Below are 18893 nucleotides of genomic sequence, written 5' to 3'. Positions count from 1 at the left end.
CCTGCAAGGGGTGACCTGAGGATTTCAAGATACAAGCTTTCGACCTGATTGGGTCTTTATATTTCCATTTCAATTCAGCCAGTCCCTTTCTGGACCCAAGTGACTGTGTTATATGCCTAAGCAAGATTTATTTAACTGGGCAACCTCTAGCTACCTTTTGTGTTCAGGCTCTGCAGAGTGTGTTGCCCTTGGCTGCTGGCCAGGACTGTGGGCTCTGTGTGAGCAGCTCGGGCTGAGCTGTTGGGACAGATGCATGTCAGAACCCTCCCTATACAGAATGTTTCTACTCCTCTGGGATTTGTTCATCAGACCTAAGTGTCATTCAGTCTGAAAACAGGAGAGCAGTAGATTAATAGTAATATCCAAACACTTTACTCATTTATTATCATTTATTTCCATCTTCAAGACATGTTTTAATTGAAGCGTGCGTCAGTTTTCCTTGTTCTTGCTTGTGATTAGCCAGGTATGAATCTCTGTAGCTTGTCAAGGTCAGAGTGATGACCTCAGCAGTTGGCACTACGCAACAAGGTGTTACCTAGAAGTTCAGAAATCTTTTGGGTTTTTTCACAATGAATGTCTGCCTTGGTTTTAAGGATCCCATGTAGGTTTGAAATTATATTTTAAAACTATCAACATTGCTTTTCTAATAGATACACACCTTTGCTTTTCTTATAAATACCTTGTGAACATTCTGGCCTCTGTCTTGTTTTCAAACCCCTTTTTACTATAAATGGAAATGTATTCAATTCCTTTCCAGTTCAATCACATATGCTTGGCCAGCTCACAGACATTGGAGCAGTGACAGACCTAGCCAGTCTTCATCATCCTTGATGTTAGGCAGTATATTTTCTGGAGTATCATCTGGTCTAGTTTTCAAAGGAACAAGCGATCAGGCTTTCAGTTCTTCCCTTGGAAGATTATTCTGTAACACAGTGAATACACAGTCTGATTTCTGCTGAAGAAATGCCTCCCTAAAGGAACTAGGCTTCATTTATTTTGGATCTATCCCAAACTAATGGATTATTTGGAGATGTGAAATGTTTTCCTTTAATGAAATGAATTGGCAAATTAAGAGTGTAAATGGCCCCCAAATATATTGACTTGGAGGCTTCAAGCATCCTACCAGAACATGTTAATTTAGTGTCTTTTGTGTGTTTGACTGATCAGAAAAACTAGTTTTCTGGAAAATGCAGAAAGATTATTATTTTTATGTTTAGTTTTATCTTTATTGTTATCTTTAGAACTGCAGTTAGCTAATTTAGTGGATATTAAAAATAGTGATCTTCCTAGCTCTCTTTTTCTTTGCACAGATATATAGATTTTTTATATAAGGGAGTAATATAATAAAGAACCTTAAGAGTCTTATTCTCCATTTGAAATGGGTTGTCTCTTGAAACTGAAGATAATGTTCTAATCTCCTTTTATCTCCTTGTTTGTATCACTTTTATGAGCAATATAAGGACTATATGGTAGAAGAGACCATCTGATAAATCTTTTAACTTTACTTCTGCCCTAAGATTGGCATATTCTATTTATTTGTTTATATTACTGCAGCTGATTTTTAAAACTCACATTTTGCTTGGCATCCTTTATTTTATTGCATTTCTAAAGTGTGAGTGAGCCTAGAATATTTTGAAATCGTCTTTGTCTCTTTAGCTTGCACATGATTTAGCATAATCTTTAGGCAATGGAAAAACCAAGCATATGACTGTTTTCTGGTTTAGGGTTTAGTTTATTAATTATTTTAATTTGGAAATGTAAATCAAAATTTACTAAAATCTACATTTTGGAATGGGAGGTTAGATTTTCAGAGTATGGAGAGCAGAAAAATCAGTTTCCAAAGTAAGGTTTCCTTTAGAATATTTAAATTATTTCCCAGTTCAAATAGGCCTTGCATGCTGCTGATCCTCTGCTTCTAAAATTCATCTGATGAAGAAAACAGTTCATCTCTTTAAACTGGAATTGCATGATGATCTGGTAGTGTAATATAATCGCTCCGGTGAAGAAACCATGAGGTCATAATGGAAACATTTTATCCCATCAAAAAGCAGCAGGTTTCATTCTTCCTTTCATTTGTAAGAAAATAGTCATATGCAATATTCATTACAGGAATGGCTGGTTAGTAATTATTGGTGGTCTTATTAGAGAAGATAGAAAAGCAAGAGGAGCAAAATTGCATCACATCTGAAGTATGTGTTACCTGACATCTCTTAGCTGAAATCCCTCATTGAGCTTAACCTAATATTTATTTTGGAATTCTAGATCCTTTCTCCTATATATTCATGAGTCTTATTATCTTTCCCTGATTAGTAGTGCAACTATGATAGATTTCTGTGAATTCACCAGCTTCTGTGAACTGGGGGCCTGTGAAGCAGGGCCTGGGTTTTGCATATCCAAAATGTATTGGAGCTTTTCTCAAGGTTCGTTGAGGTCAAACTGAGTGGATCTTACCCCTCTTTCTGATCATCTGATAAAGGTGACCTTTTGGTTGTGTAGCTCCAGAAAAAGAAAGGGCATGTGCCACATAGCCAGTCTTAACTGTTGATGGCAGGGTAAGTGCAAGTTGCCAGCTTCACAGCAGGTGACTATAGCCGTTAAATCTGTCCCTGGTGTTTGTATATTTAGTCTTCATTTACCTGATTAGTCCTTCTCTAGTCCTGTTGTCTCCTGTTAAAAACGGGGAACAACCTTCATCACAGTTGAGTTGGTAAAACCATTTTGTGAGTAAATCATATTTCTAAAGTACATCTTTGCATCAGCCAGGGGTGTAGAGATGTGTTCCTCCATCAGGACAGATTGTGCCTCAGGAAATGCACCTGGGAGATTTTGCATCTATATTTAACTCTTTGCACCAGGAGCCCTGGAGTTCAATACAAAACGTATTTTCTGTTCATCAACTGTTTTGAAAGATTAGGATTGTTGGTCTTCCAGGAAAAAAAAATCTTTCCTTGGGAAAGGAAAGATTACTAAGAATTAAATTTATCTTGTAGAATGTTTAGGCTACTACATATTTTCACTTGTCCTCCTTGTATTGGCGGGACTACAAAGTACTGTGATTTCAAAACTACTTGAATATGATTTCGGCAAAGTGGCCACATGTCCTGGCTTGTAAGTTCAAGAATTTTCATAATACCCCTCTGATACTGTGCTCTCAAACTGGAAGATCTTCACATGCTTGGCAGTAGTCTGACTCCAACATGGAAATTGTCATTCCCCAATTCTCATCCATCCTTATTATTTCTTTCCGTGTGCCTTCATATTAGTGCAACCAAAATATACTCTTGTATTTGTGATCAAATTTTGCATATAAGGAAAGTTTCACTTTCTTTAACAGAAATGAGTGAAGCACGACACCCAAAAGTATTTTCTGTATGATTATGCATGATGCAATAGATCTGTCCACATACTTGGGTTTTTTTGTATGTTTTCTAGTTCTCATTCATAAGTTTCTGACTTTTGAACTAGGCCTTTTAGCATAAATATCAGCTTATTCACTACTTCCTTTTTAATACTAGCATATTTGGCACAGATATTTTTCCTTCCTTTTTTTTCCCCCCAATCAACATTTCTGTTTAGTTTATGGCCTCTGAAAAACTACGTGAAACCCACTGTTGCAATTTTATTGGTCATGTGGTTGGCACAATTCAGTACAGCCATTCAGCATACCTTGAGAAAAGCTGAGATTTGCAAAACAGTTATAATACTGAGCAACACAGAGGTATATTTTAATTGACAGTTGGTCAAAGTGACTGCTGGAATGAATGCTTCCAGTTTCAGAATAGGTTTACAATCCTTACTAAAGAGGAATCTATGTGTCTATAAGTTACTAAAACAAACTCTTAACAGCATATTCAACCTAAATCTGGCTAACGACATGGTAGTTCTCTCAAAAATGTTGCTCCACTTACCTCTTAAGATATTGGATGTTATTTAACATAGGTAATGTCTTTTGCTTGGGTTCCAGTAAAAATTGCATAGCAGTGTTTGATTCATGTTGTTTGGCTGAGGAAGCATTTAAAAGTATGGAATTTGTTACCACTGTTAGGGTAGAATGACTGAATTTAGAGAGGTATTCCTGAATACTGAATACTGTTTTTTGCCTTGTGGATAAACTTAGTTTCAGAGAAGATAAGCAAATGACTTGCAGACATTTTTGTAATTTCCAAATATATACTGCAATTTCAATACTATTCTGTAACTATTTCAAAAAGTCGGGTTTTATCTATGTGGCTATTCCCTTACTTCCTTTTTGTGGCTGCTTGTGGTCTCTTAGAAACTTGTTGTTGCATTTTCTTTTTTGGGTGGCAGTGGCACCCTTCTTTAGAGACAAGTTGTATCGAGTTGTATTTCCAGAACTGCACAAGCTAGAAAACGTGCTTTTATACTTTAACAGACCTGTAAATATATAATTGCTGCACGTGAGGCCCTTCAGCAACCAGGTATAGGTCAAACATGTTTCATTGATTTCCCTGGGGTTGGGACTGAATCTTAATTCGCTGAACAGGGAGACAATAATCACGTATTACTTACCATGGTTTTGAAGACTATAAATAGTATCAACTTTTATTGGTAATGGAAAAGATACCACTGATGAAATCAAAGCATTGCTTATGTTATATGAGGCAGATATAAAGGATATTCTCCACCTAAAATGGTATTTCATTATTTCAAATGTAGTTTGAAGTGTTCTTATTAATGTGCAATATAGTATTGAACAAGTACCAAAAGTATGTTACATCCTTTTTAAATGTTTATCAAATCTCCTGATTAATCAGTTTCTATGTGCAAGGGTAGAAATTATCAAAGGACAATTGAGCAAAAAACATCTGCCTTCTGAAGAAAAATATGTCTTCTTTTTAAGAAAAGCTGTTGATCATAGTAAGACTGAGGAGTCACAGTAGTGGAGTAATAGAAAACCATGTAAAAGGATTTTTAAGTGATTAAGGGCTTTTCAGCATTAGTCTTATGCTAACTGAGGAAATCAATTTCTGTGCATTAAAATCGTAAGTTAAAAAAAGTTATCAAAAAACATTGCCAGAGTTAAACCAATGTTTTGGTCACATGGTAGACAGAATATAGTTTGGAATATGGAGATCTATTTTAATTGGTAATTTGTTCTAACGTGTCCATCTCTTTCTGATAATGGTGACTTCTATGAATCCTCAGACTGATTTGGAAGTGTAAGGTACTAATTCTCTCTCTCTCATCAACATAATGAAACAAACAGATATTGTCTTCATTTTACAGACAATGATGCTGACTTTTAACAGGAGAGAGATTTCAGAAGGGACAAGTTCACATGAGGCCCATTTGAATATTTCTTCCTAAAGGGAAAGCAAACACTTGTCCAGACTCTGGCCATGATTCTGCCTTCTTTTAGCTCCGTAGGCACATAAAGAGAACTCGTAGCAACCAAGAGTCTGCTTTAATTTCCCAGGCCAATCAGTTCTTGTAGCTTCAAGCATGGTAGGAGTGGAAAGCTGCCCTTTCTTCTCTGTTCTGATGAGTTGTACTTGGTGCAGATAATGCGGAGACCAGGATCTTCTTGGCACAGCCAAGAGTACAGCTCAGGAGTTCCTGGCTCCCTAGATCATGCTCGCAACACTGCACAAGCCAATTCTAAAGCTGCTTTCTCTTGTAAAAGTTTGTGTGCCAAATCTTCATTCGATAAAAATTATACAAACAGAGCTATGGAGCAATTTACAGAAGCTGAATCTGAAATGAAATTACAGCAGTGAGGCATTTGCTCAGGAAATTTATACCATGGAGCTGCCTTGGTTTTCAAACTCGACATCAAACAGGAGGAAGATAGCCATGTTTACTTGTGAGCTGTGGCCTCTTTCCTGTATCTGAAAATAGTTATTCGTGTCAGATATTGACATCTCTGCTCTTCTGGTCACCTTAAAAAATTACAGGTAACAGAGGTACTATTTGAAATTTAAAGATTAAATATATATATACGGTTTCACCATATATATATTTAATATATATATATATATCTGTTGGTGCTCCCAGTAGTCAAAATTATACTTGATTCTTCTTTGCAGTCCAATAAAAGAGATATTTTTCCTGGCATTACTACTTACTTTTTTTACTGCTTTTGTGCTGTGCTTTGAAAGAAATAAGAAGCTGTGGGTTTTTTTTCCCTAAATGAATTGAATTGTTCATACTGCCTTAATTTTGTTAAACATTATTCCTAAGTAAAGGTGAAGATGCTTTCCAGTATTGCTGATCTAGTTTTCTACCACTAACATGGGAATGCTTGATATTTTTCCATTTGCAATGTAGTACACACCAGAAGATTTTATCGAATATGACTATGAGTATGGGGATGCAGATTATAAAGAAACTGATTCTGTAACAGAGGGACTCCCACTGTTCGAAGAGACAGTAGCACAAACAGAGGTAACAGAATCTGATCTGTTTGTTGTGTGGTGTCCAGCTGTCTCCTACCACATGGTTTGTCAATTTGTGTCTTTGTATATGAGCTTAATGCTTTCCTCTCACTCATATCTTTATTTGGAGCTGTAACCCTTGCTTTCAGTTGGAGATGGAACGTCTCATGGCTGACAGCATTCATCTCGTATTTGGTTATCCTTCTTTCATTCACTCTTTCTCAGTTTTCTTTTCATTTTATTTATGTTTTTCCATTCCATCTTTCATAACGTTTGCAGAAAAAGAAAGCCACGGTCAAAAAGAAGAAGAGGACAGTGGCCGCTAGCTCAAAGGACAAACCTCAAAAGGCCACCACAAAAAAATCTGAAAAATATTCATTCAAGAAGAAGAAAAGTTATCAAGCAGCAGCAAAAGACAAACTAGGGGTAAAGGTAGCCAAGAAAAAATCAAGATCTTTCCCAGACCAAGACTGGAAGATCTTTGATAATAAGAAAAAAAAATTACCTAACCCCACTAGATGAATACATCTGGCTAATACCATAACCAGAATAACAGCAATACCTCCTGAATTTTTCATACATGATTTATTTTAATAACTTTTTTTTTTTTTCATACTAGGCCAACGTTATTGACGGCTTTCAAGATTATAGCATAGCTGAAAGTGACTATGGGCCCCAGACAGAAGCTCCCTCCAGAGCTACCGAAGCAAATGAGGTAATAAGGTCTCTCAAGAAAATGCTTGTCCCACCAGGTGTCAGTCATTAGAAAAGTACAAATGCATTTGAAAAGGATGGATTTCTATGTAAAAGATACAAACTCTACCAGCATTTAATGTGATTTTATGCTTTCTCAGCCAGTATCAGAAACTACTATTTTCTTGGGCAGAACTCCCACTAATTCTGTAGAGATCTGCCGAATCTTCAGCCTGCAGAGTTCGTGATTCTGGAAATAATTCGGTGCTATATTGTGTGGGAATGTAGTGTTGCTACTTTCAGTGTGGATGTGAATGGAGCTATGTCTAGCATAAACTAGGTTAGGTATTAGACATAGTCTTCCTGATCTAATAGGAAGAGGAGTCTCTAATATTTCCTGTAATTTTTAAGGTGCAGCATAAAAAGAGCCTAACACAAGACAAAGAATGGCTTCCATCGTTGCAGCATATGGAAGTTGAGCCAGAAGCCATAGCTTCCTTTTCATAATTCTTCAGCTATCAGAACCAAATTACTTGATTTTCACTTGTTCTAGTCAAAAAAAAATTATAATTTGAACTGTCAAAAAAGATAAAATAATTATTTTGACTTACGTTGGAAAATGCATTTCTAGAAAGCAAAAATAACAGGTCTGAACATTATTTTGTTAAAATTACTGCACCTAAGCCAGTGTTGATTAATGTGTTTGCATATTAATTAGCACTAGTGTTAGAAAAATGATGGCAGATTTTAAGAAACATTTTTCACATTTTTCTTTTACCTTTTCCTTTCAAAATTAAGATTGTTGCTTAAAAGATGTACAAAACTCCCCCTCTCCCCTTTCTCCTGAATACTTGAAAAGAGAAAAAGAGTCCCTGTTTTTCTATGGTTTTCCTCCTATATATCGTGTAAGGTGAAGGTGAGCTATGGTATGTTTTACTCATTTTGCTGTAAAGCATTCTTGTGTTCAGTCTCATGTTTGCTTCTTACAAGTTGATCAATAGATATATCTAAATCATTCAGTTTCCTGGGCAATTCTAAGCTGACTGTACAATAGTAGAGCTGTAATGAGGTAGATTTAAAGTGCTAAATGCTCTCCTTGGCGAGAACATTTCTTCATAAAGGTAAAATTTGGCTTAGAATTGGTTCTGTTCGGTGTTTATTCCAGCTGTAAGCTAGAAGTCATACTCCTGTAACTAATGGAATTAGGCAAGCGTTAAATCAGAATCTGGCCTTCTATGTTAATTGCAATATATTTCAATGTCATTATTAGATCAAGATTTTTTACTTACACTGGATGTTGATTAGCTTCTGAATATTTTCAAGATCATACTACTTCATATTGTCTGATCATTTTATATTGGCAATATCTGAACTTCAATTTCTTTCAAAACTATCCTGTATGCAAAATTATCAAAAGACCTCTATAATAGGATAAAGCAATCCCCCTTTATTTCACAACTGGTTTTGTACATCTCAAATATAGCATTCTTTTAAACTGCTTTAGTGCTTTTATGTTGTTTGCTTGGTTTGACAACTTACGTATTTTAAGATGAAAGCTTAGATTTCAGAAATCTTAAAATTAATCTGATTTGTACTGATTTGTAACTTTGACTCAGACAAAAAATACATAAATTACCATTATATACATGAGTCATGACTTTAACTGGTAAATAAACTTCAAAATCATTAACAAGAGAAAAGAAGTTTAGCTCAGCATTGGTATTTATAGAAAGAAAATAATGAAAAAGACTGGGCTTAACTAAAGTGATGCTTGCACCTCCTCCACATTGCTATTGTAAAAAGATCTGAACTTATTCACTGCTCATTGCATATGTCCATTAATGAATACTTGTAAGAGTGAAACCAAGCAGCGAAATTCAGCTATATTTGGCACTAAAGTAACATTACGCAAGCAGTACACATAATACTGGATATATTGAATTCAGTGGTTTTGGAAATAAAACCAAAGCATATGAAAACATTACTTCTTTGTACTACTTATACAAAGATCTTTTAATTACTCTGAAAGGCTGAGCTTCCATTCCTTCAGACTCTAATTAAAAGACAATATGCTGTAGTTCTACTGTTCTTTCTTCTTTTGACAAGTCATCATGGTGGATGAGCGTATGCTTACATTGCTTTACTAACAATAACCCACATATTCCTCCTATTCCCAAATCTTTGCTACTGATACAAATAGCAAAATCCTGTTGAAGAAGTATTTGCTGAAGAATACATAACTGGAGAGGATTATGATAAAAAAACTGAGGCAACTGAATATGGAAGCAGAGGAGTAGACCTCAGTGAATCTGATCTGCTGGTAGATGGAGATTTAGGAGAATATGATTTTTATGAATATAAAGAATATGAAGAGAAACCAACTGATTCCACTAATGAGGAGTTTGGTCCAGGTGTTCCTGCAGAGACCGATATCACAGAAACAACCGTAAGTTGACTGGAGGCATAATGCAGAGTAATCTAATTTAGAAATTCTTTTATAATTGCACAGTCTCAGAACTGCACAGACCCTGATCCAGAACTTCTTGTACATGTTAGATATATTCCCATTTCTGATAGCTTTTGGATCAAGGCAATCCTCTTGTTTTAGTAATCTTGAACCTTTTATTTTTATCATGTAAAATTTTTGTCTCATTTGCTGAAGGGAGTAAGGGAGGGCGGAGGATGGGAGGGAAAGGAAAGAGGAGGTGGAATTCAAATAATAGATTATAAAAGGAACCGTTATAAAAATCTTTCTAAACTAGAGCTAAAGCTGGAAAAAACATAAGTTCTAATGCAGGTACAAGTGTTGTAATTAATATTTTTATATGATTACCTTAAGAAATAGAAGTGCATATAGGTGTCTAGAATCCCATGGCTTTTGCTGCTTTCCAAGAAGAAAATTCATGAGTGGGAAGGTTAAGGCCTCTGAACCCTTTCATGAAAATAAGCTTAGTCAACAGTGGCAGGTTTATGGTCATGCAGAAGTGATTTAACAGCTTGGTATATATAAAGAAAGATAGGATGACATGATGGATCCTGTGAATCATGCTCTTCAATCTGAGTTTTATAGCTCTCTTTCCCTCTGTCTTAATCATAGGCTAAACAGCAAGGCTTTTACTTTCCTTGAGTTGTGCCAAGACCTTGTTTACCAGTTTACCAGCTGTGGAATGTGCAAAGAAAACTAATATGGCTAAGACTGGAAGGAAAAAAATCCCATTTGGATTTTTTAATTAGGAAGATCCTCAATATAGTAGAAAAGGAGAATTTTGTTTGCACTATTTTCTCAGTCTTTTCTTTATTTTCTCCTCACAAAGACAAAACTTCAGTTTACAAAAGATCCAAGAAATAACAGCAACTACTGTGAGGATGCTTTTCTCTGCCAACCTTGAAACCCATCCTTCTGTATTTCATTTACCACTCCTTTCTAAACCCTGTTGGGGTCATTGTATTTTTTAATGATCCTTATCTGTGCAATGTGATACAAGTGTACTCTTTTCCTTCTACCCCAGATGGGGACACTGTGGCAGAATGACACAGAAGAGGTCAGATTATCTGTGAAGCGAAGAGCCCATAAGGCACTGTTTGTGCCTGCATTAAGCAAATGATGGTGTAGACTCTATCCCCTGGTGTAAATTTCAACTTAAAATGCCTTGATACAAAGCTGAAGGAGTTAGGGATCTTGGATTAGAACACAGGCTCTGGTCTGTGCAAGCTTTATTGCAGTTCTCATGTACTGAACCAGAGATATGTAATGTATTTAGAATAACTGAAGTTCTACCTATGATAAAAAAGATGGAAAGTACTCAGTGTCTTGGAACTTTCAGAAAGGGGAAATATTTCCAAAGATGGAAGTCCTGATGTCATTTTTTTACAAGTAATTTATGTTAATCTAATAGAACATGATTTTCTGTACCTCTTGCTACTTGATTTTTATGAGCTACCAATAGGTTTGTGAACATCATTACTAGTGAGATCTGTGCCTTTATTAGTCAGTGCAAAATGTACAGTCTGTAAATCTCTGTTTTTCCATTCCAAAATATTTCATATAGAAATACTGTTACATTATCCTTACTATTCTTACTAATCCCCAGCTATTTTAGAGTAAATGTTGAATACTTCTTCTGAAATAAAAAAATAAAAGCATTTTAAATTTTAAACTGGTCAGAACTTAATTTCTAGTAGATATGTTAGCAATCAAGAGAGGTACTTTTGAAGAAAAATACACTATCTCATGGTTTAAAAAAAATTCAGTTCCTTTTTCTTTGTTTGGAACTTGAATCTGTTTCTTCCATTAGTATGTGTTATTGACATACTGGTTTGGGTATTTCTGTTACCTTAATCTTGAACCCAGAAATTCCCACAGAGCTGGTCCTCAAAGAATTTGGCAGCTGATGCTAATTCAGATAGTGATGAGGCATCATCGGTTATCCGTGAAATATTCTTTAGTGTCCACAGTGCCACTTATCTCCTTTCTCGTTTATGCCATGAAATCACAGACCCTTCTCCGGTTACTTTACAGGTTGTGGGTGTCTAATGAATGAAATTAGGAGCTTGAAAGGTTCTGTCCACATTGAACCAAGGGATCTTTCTTTCCATCTTACTTTAGGCTGCTTAATTCTTAAAGTCATGAAGGATTATTGTCAACTGCCAAGAATATTTCCAAACAAATAAGAAAAGAAACAATGTTGTGACTTGCACATAGAAGTTTTATATTCTAATTTCAAAATTCTAATGTAAAATGGGGTAAACACTCATGGGATACAGGTCTCAAGTAGTACAAATTGACAATATCCAGTAATGGAGAAAGCACACATCCAGTTTTTGCATTTTCCATTTCTCATGTATTAAGTATTTGTGATTTATATGGTTTGTACCTGTGATGTATTTTTTATAGTACAGACCAGTTCCAGCTTTAGCTTTCAGTTACAGGTTGCTGCAATTCTTTATTGTACCACTTCCTTAGACCTTCTACTTAGTTTTGTTTTTGGGGTTGTTTTTATTGGCCAGGTGACAGGACATGGGGCTTATGGAGAAAAAGGCCAAAAGGGAGAGCCAGCTGTGATTGAACCTGTAAGTACAGATGTCAGGGGGGTTTTCAGTAGCACTATATAACTTATCTTCCCTGTTAATGTATCGTTATCAAACCTTGTTTTTCATGATGGGATGACAGCATCCACATTATCCATGATCTCTGAAACAGTCCCTGTAATGTGGATGGTAAAAAGTGATTTCTGACAGTGGCCTGTTCCAGCTACTCCTTCGGTTACATGAAGAACTCACCACATGTTCCTTAAGAAAAAGAGAAACTTGTACAGAGGAAAGCAGATCATCGATCTGATCTTCAGGCCATCTAGTAACTACATCTTAGAAAGATTTACCCAGATAACTTTTAGCTTAGGCACAGGTAACGCCATCACTACAGGTTTCAGCAAGGCCAAGGGAGTCTTCCTCACTTTTGGTGCCATGCAATGATTCAGATTCTCTTTCTAGTAACTGTAGAGAGAAGATTCCTGGAAAGGTTTATCAAAACTCTAAGAAATGTAGACTTAAGTGGTTCAGATGAAAAGATTTTCTGTTTTTCTACAAACTAATAAATGTAATGTTGTGTTTCATCCACCCCTAGGGCATGCTCATTGAGGGACCACCAGGACCAAGAGGACCTGCTGTAAGTAGATTAATCACAATTTCCTTTATTGCATTTGATTTATCCACTGTACTTTTCTATTCACAAGTTAACACAGTTTTGGTCATATTATAGTTCCCAAATGTATTTCAGACTTTGCACTTTTAGAAGGGTATATAAATACTGTCTAGAAATACTTTTTCTATAGAAAAGGGTCATCTCACATTTTCAGTGACAGCAGGCTACAGGCTGAGGGCACATGAAAATCTAAGTTTTGAATATTGATTATAAATCTTTGTAAGAAAAAACAATATGCTGTCTAATAAATGACTTTATCCAAATATGTGTTCACCGTAACTTTCCGAGAAAGAATAGTTCAAAAGTCTGCAAGCATTCAGCATAATTATGTCATTCATTTTCTATAGGGTCTTACGGGTCCCCCAGGTCTACAAGGTCCCGTTGGTCCTCCAGGTGACCCTGGTGAAAGGGTAAGTCAACAGATTATCCCATGCATTCATGGGACATCTTGTACTAATTGCTGCAAGGGTGGGTTAGATCCTGATCTGAAATAGATCCAGAGGTTAGAAACTTCAGGGATTTGAAGCTGATTCATTCAACTAAACAAATCAACTGAGAATCTGGACAAACTTTTTCTTAGCAGTAGATATGCTGTAAATACAGGAAGAAGTTTAAGTTCTGATTTGGTTGTATTTTTCTGCTTTGATGTGTTTTGAAATATACTAAAGAAACAGATACAGACATTTCATGTTGATTTGAATGAATTTTTAAAAAATCATTATGGCCTCAGCTACAGTACAAATATAGAGGAAAAAAAATCTTTCAGAATCAAAACACATGAGAATATTGAAAGTGATGGATAATATTTAGATGGTCTTGGAAGAATTTATTTGCCATATTAAATAATACGTGGCTTGAGAAACCTATCAAGTCATTAAATTAGTTAAAATTTAAGCTATATTTTAGTCTTCATGTTCTCGTAAGCCTTTTCCTACCACCACCACAAAAACAATTTTAAAACAGCCTAAATATTTATTTGAGGAAAATAAGCTACTAAAAGACTTTCCTGTGTTTTATGAATGATAGTTTACTAGTGAATTCAGCATGTCTATGCTGTATTTATATATACAAGATGTTGGGAAGAGGCTATCACTGTATAATGAAATAATATTAAAATACCAACAATGTTTTACTTTGCTAGTAAGTCAGTGTCCACGCTTCTTTCATATTTCTATCCTGTAGATTAATTAAATATTCCAGAATTTGAACTCATAAAACAGGAATTTTAACGCCTAGTAATGGAACTACCGATAGTGCTTAGTTTTGTAACTGGCTGCTTACTGAATTCATCATAAGGAAATTCTTGACTGAGCACGTCATGTGCCTGTCACAGACCAGACACGACACAAATATATAATTGCAGCAATTAGGCTGGAGGAGAATGGATTGGGAGCAGCCCTGCAGAGAAGGACTTGCGGGTGTTGGTGGACAAGAAGCTTGACATGACCCAGTAACATACACTTGCAGCCAACCGTATCCGGGCTGCCTGAAAGGAGCGTGGGCAGCAAGTCGCGTGAGGTGGTTCTGCCCCTCTGCAACTCTTGTGCGCCTCTTCTGTGACTACAGGCTGAGCTGTGGAGGAAGGCTGCAAGAGAGGTGGAGAGAGACCTTTTTTTTACAAGGGCCCATAGTGATAGGACAAAAGGGAAGGTTTTTCAATGGAAACAGAGCAGGTTTAGAATAGATATTGGGAAGAAATTCCTTATGCTGACAGTGGTGAGGCCCTGTAACAGGTTCACCATGCCTGGAAGTGTTGAAGGCAGGGTTGGATGGGCCTTTGAGCTACCTGGTCTAGTGAAAGGTGTCCCTACCCATGACAGGGAGGTTGAAACTAGATCTTTAAGGTCTTTTCAAAGCCACTCTATGAGTGTAAATTTATGTAAATGACCCAAAAGATTTCTCTTACGTTATAATCTTTTTGTTCTCACCTTTCTTCTCTCATGTCTTTGTTCTCTTAGGGTCCACCTGGTCGCCCTGGTCTTCCTGGTGCTGATGGTTTAGCTGGTCCCCCAGGTACCATGTTAATGTTGCCGGTAAGTTTTGGTTACACGGTAAGCAGCCTACAAAAACTGGAAGTGTCTTTCAAGAAATATATAGGTATTTTCTTGTTTCATTTAATTTTGTCTGTGGAATGAAAGAATGATACAGAATTTCTTTTATGGTGTGTTTGTAATTCGTATATATGGTGCCTTTTTTTTCCTCAAAAAAACATATGCTTTAGCTCCTGCATGGCTGACAGGTTGGAACCTACACAAGTGAAAACCACCTTATATTTTTAACAGTAACTATATTTTGCTACTATATGCCTGAAACAAGGAGTTTGCTGTTGTACAGAAGGCCTGTACTCCCAGCAGGCATGTGTGCTTTCAAGTCTCATTGAAATGGAGATTTTTAAGTATTCCAAATGCTTCAAATCAGACTTCAGTGTCCTCTTTGAAGAGTCAGTGCATCCTTTGAATAGAAATATATGCACATAGCCAGCTCTGCTCCCACTGGAGTCAAAGCAAAACACCATCTGTTTTAGCAGGTGGAGGAACAAGCCCAAAGCTGTTAAAGTATCTTGTGCTGGGGTGCGAAAAGCACTGTGTGCTTGGAATTAATTATTGCTAAGTGTGTGTATGGATGAAAAAGGTCTGTGTCCACTCTGGGCATAGGCACACTGGACAAACTGTTGTGGGCAGTGCAAGATTCATGGCCCTGATATCCAGTGTACCTATGCCATATCTTTGGAAAGCTGTGCTTCTTGTTGCAGGCTAGCACTTCTGCAACATTGCAAAGCTTTTGCCAGCAGTTTCATTAGCAATAACAGTGCAGGAGCACAGCAATGAGCATTTAAAATTGTATTCTGTAATTTATTCTGAAGTTGTCAAAAATTACACAAAACCATTTTATTTGAGATACCAAATGTTTTTCAAATTTGTGTCTGCCTTAAATTAAATTACATTTTTAATGTGAGTAGCTACAAGTGTACAAAGAATTAATTAATTTTGGTACATATTTTTATTGACATCTTGCTGGCAAGATGTGTCTATTTTAGCCTCTTTTTTAAATAAGAAACCAAATCCTATGAGATCAGGAAAACATTTGCTCATAAGGGATTACATTTAAACTTCAGTTACAATCACCCATGACTTCATACTCATGTTGGATTTAGTAGTTTCCATGCAGCCATCTTCTGAAGTTAGTAGAATGAACTAAAGACTGTGACCTTGTGACTTTGAAGCAGTTTGCCCTGTTGAAACAAATAAGAAGCATGATTTAGATGTGGTAAATTCTAAATCCTTTTCTTGTTTTGGTACTTGCAGTTCCGGTTTGGTGGAGATGGTGAGAAGGGCCCGACAATCTCCGCTCAGGAAGCTCAAGCACAAGCTATTCTTCAGCAAGCTAGGGTGAGCACGAGGAGCCAAAACTTGTTTTGTTTTATATCCGACTGGATGTGAAGTCAAAGATGGGGGGTATTTGCTGAAACATTCTACAACTCTGTTAGTATAGAATATGTATGCTGTCTGGCAGCTTTTTCTTGACACCTGGTGTTCTGTTGTTTGTCTTCTCAGATTGCTATGAGAGGTCCACCCGGTCCTATGGGACTCACTGGCAGACCAGGTCCTGTGGTAAGTAGACAAAACAGGGGCTCAGGTTTAAGAACATGGTGATGTAGCCATGGATCTCATTCTGGCCCTACCTACCCGTCTGTATTTGGACTTACTTTGTACTTACTTGAAATTACTATTGTATCATTAAAGTTATAATTTGTATTCTTATTCAAGGTCTGCAATGTAACCTCAATACTAAATTAATTTTTATTCTAGGTTTTCTGGTGTTCAGACAGAGCACACTGCCGGACTTAAAAAAGTAGTGAATAGCTTTACATAAATATGCCTCTACAGCCAATGTAATATTACTAATGAAATTTGTTGTAGTAAATATGAAGCTCTACAGAAAGAGCAAAAGCAAAAGTTCGCAGAATCACCTTTGCTCAATATTTAAGCTGAACCTGAAGAGTTTGTAAGACACATTCCTACTAACAATTAAGAGCCACAGATTTCTAGAAGAATTACTTTTTTATTTCAGTCCTGAATTTGACTCAACTGCTAGCACCAAACGATCTGGAAATGGCCCTGTGGATATTAAAATATCTTAGCATTTTTATGGAGTGTACACTTATATTTTTGAGTGGGTCTATACACGAGCAATTCTTTTCTAGAGTAATTCTTCCAAAGTAAATAGTAGCTACCAAGCAGAGAATCTGGCTTACAGACTCCTGATTCATCACAAATAGGTATGCAATGCTTAAAAAGAGTCAAATATATTTGGTCTATATAACAAACTCATACACTCATACATGTATTTAGTCCAAGATACCTGCAGGATCACATTCAGTCTGTACAGACAAAACTCTGGAACTGCTGCCAGCAAGGAGGACTTTGCAAAGGCTGGTATGATACTGACAGTGGTTTGGATACCTTTAGCAGAGGTATACCCTGCCTTCATACTCACACTTTTGTGTTTTAAATGTCTTCATTAATTCTTGTATGCAAAGTTCAACAAATTAATAATATTAATAGTTGTTTTGCTTCTAAACCACCAGGAGGCTCTAGAAATCCAACTCTTTGATCTAGAAACATTTTTTGCCTACAGTTCCAAGAGCAAGTTTCTTGGTCTGTAAATTCTTTTTCTGTCCAAATTCTTTTAAGACTGAAAAAGTTGGAGCTTTTACTCTTTATATGAATTCTATTTTGTTAAATTAATTAGTAGCCAGTAAGATACATTAGTAATCTATTAGTTGCTAAAAATCTTAAACATAGTGTCAAAGCCCCAGCCTAGCATTAGTTCAGCCTGGTGTTCACATGCTTAGTTAACATGGCATAAAAAATGAATGTCTGCCTACAGATAGTAAGTGTAATCAATTATTTTAATTAAAAGCAGAGCTTACACCAGAGAAACCCCAAGAGAGAGTCACCACCTACCAAAACCAATCTTCTCTCCACTGCCAGTACCAGTTTGGGATCTGATTTTCAGTTTGCTTAGACTTGAATTAATACCTGCAAGGTCAGTGGGGATCTTTCTACTCCAGGATGTGAGACTCAACACTAAACCAAGCCATTAGATTACTTCTTCCTTCCCATGTTAATGGAGAAGGATTACCAGTTTTGAAAGGTCTGCAACATTTATATCATATTAAATACATACTTTGGGTCACAACTTTCAAATGTGAAAAATTGCACAGAGTAACAAACTCCCGTATCTTCTTTCCCTGAGACTGTAATCTATGCGTGCATGCCAAGATTTTTTGGTGTATTTTGTCTGGTTTTGTGAGACCTCTAACTTACTTTCACTAATTCTGCCCCTGATTTCATGTACAGTATGAATGAATATCTGTTTTTGGCCTGTTCATGATTAAAGTTTACTCTTAAAATCTATATCTTCATTTCATAATAATAAAGAAATGTGGTTATATAGATTCTCCTCTTCTTCAGGGCCAAGTGCACAAAGGACTTGATTAAAATATCACTGAAGTTCATTACAGGATTATACAGGGTGTTTTTCATTGACTGCAGTGATCTTTAGATTGAACTCTGAGACTTATTTTCTGTACAGCGCAGAAATAAAGGCAAAAAGAGGTGGCTTTCAGCTCTGTCTTATTCCCTACAATGGATGTACTTCTGATTGTACTACATATGTTCTTACTGTGCTCATACTTAGCTCTCAAATACTAATACAGAACAAAGAGTTACATTTTGCATTCAAGTCCGTGGGAGTTTTCTTTGGTAAGAGAAATATTTCTGCCCAGTGTTCAGACAATGATAAATCAAAGTAAATAAATCTGTAGATACGAATGGTGAGTTCACACCTCCTGATCAATAGAGGATTGTTTGTTATTTCTCCTTTTAATTAATGTATGGAAATAGAAAGTAACTTGTTAGTTTAAAGGGGCTTTTGTATACTTAAACAATATATGTTTCTTTTTTTTCATCAAGGGTGGACCTGGAGCAGCAGGTGCTAAAGGTGATAGTGGTGAGCCAGGTCCCCAGGTACATTAATATTCCCTGTTATGTTTGAGCATGTTTTATCTTTAAGAAAATTTATTCGTAACAATTAGAAAA

General features: G+C 36.3%; 1 protein-coding gene across 4 annotated transcripts in view; it reads left to right on the top strand.

Annotated features, from left to right (window-relative positions):
• COL11A1 (collagen type XI alpha 1 chain) overlaps positions 1 to 18893 on the top strand; it is a 129818-nt gene that overhangs the window by 38076 nt on the left and 72849 nt on the right. The window contains exons 6-16 of one of the 4 annotated variants that reach the window (XM_040072550.1): positions 6289 to 6405; positions 6675 to 6821; positions 7015 to 7110; positions 9289 to 9534; positions 12096 to 12158; positions 12712 to 12753; positions 13137 to 13199; positions 14748 to 14822; positions 16095 to 16178; positions 16344 to 16400; positions 18768 to 18821. In XM_040072550.1, coding sequence (XP_039928484.1) covers positions 6289 to 6405; positions 6675 to 6821; positions 7015 to 7110; positions 9289 to 9534; positions 12096 to 12158; positions 12712 to 12753; positions 13137 to 13199; positions 14748 to 14822; positions 16095 to 16178; positions 16344 to 16400; positions 18768 to 18821 — 1044 coding nt within the window. The remainder of the gene's footprint in view (positions 1 to 6288; positions 6406 to 6674; positions 6822 to 7014; positions 7111 to 9288; positions 9535 to 12095; positions 12159 to 12711; positions 12754 to 13136; positions 13200 to 14747; positions 14823 to 16094; positions 16179 to 16343; positions 16401 to 18767; positions 18822 to 18893) is intronic. The other 3 variants (XM_040072551.2, XM_040072552.2, XM_040072553.2) reach the window with 3 other exon arrangements.

The sequence above is a fragment of the Hirundo rustica genome, chromosome 9 (assembly GCF_015227805.2).
Source record: "Hirundo rustica isolate bHirRus1 chromosome 9, bHirRus1.pri.v3, whole genome shotgun sequence".
Lineage (NCBI taxonomy): Eukaryota > Metazoa > Chordata > Aves > Passeriformes > Hirundinidae > Hirundo > Hirundo rustica.
Note: the sequence above shows the minus strand (reverse complement) of the source record. Positions and strands in the feature narration are given on the sequence as shown.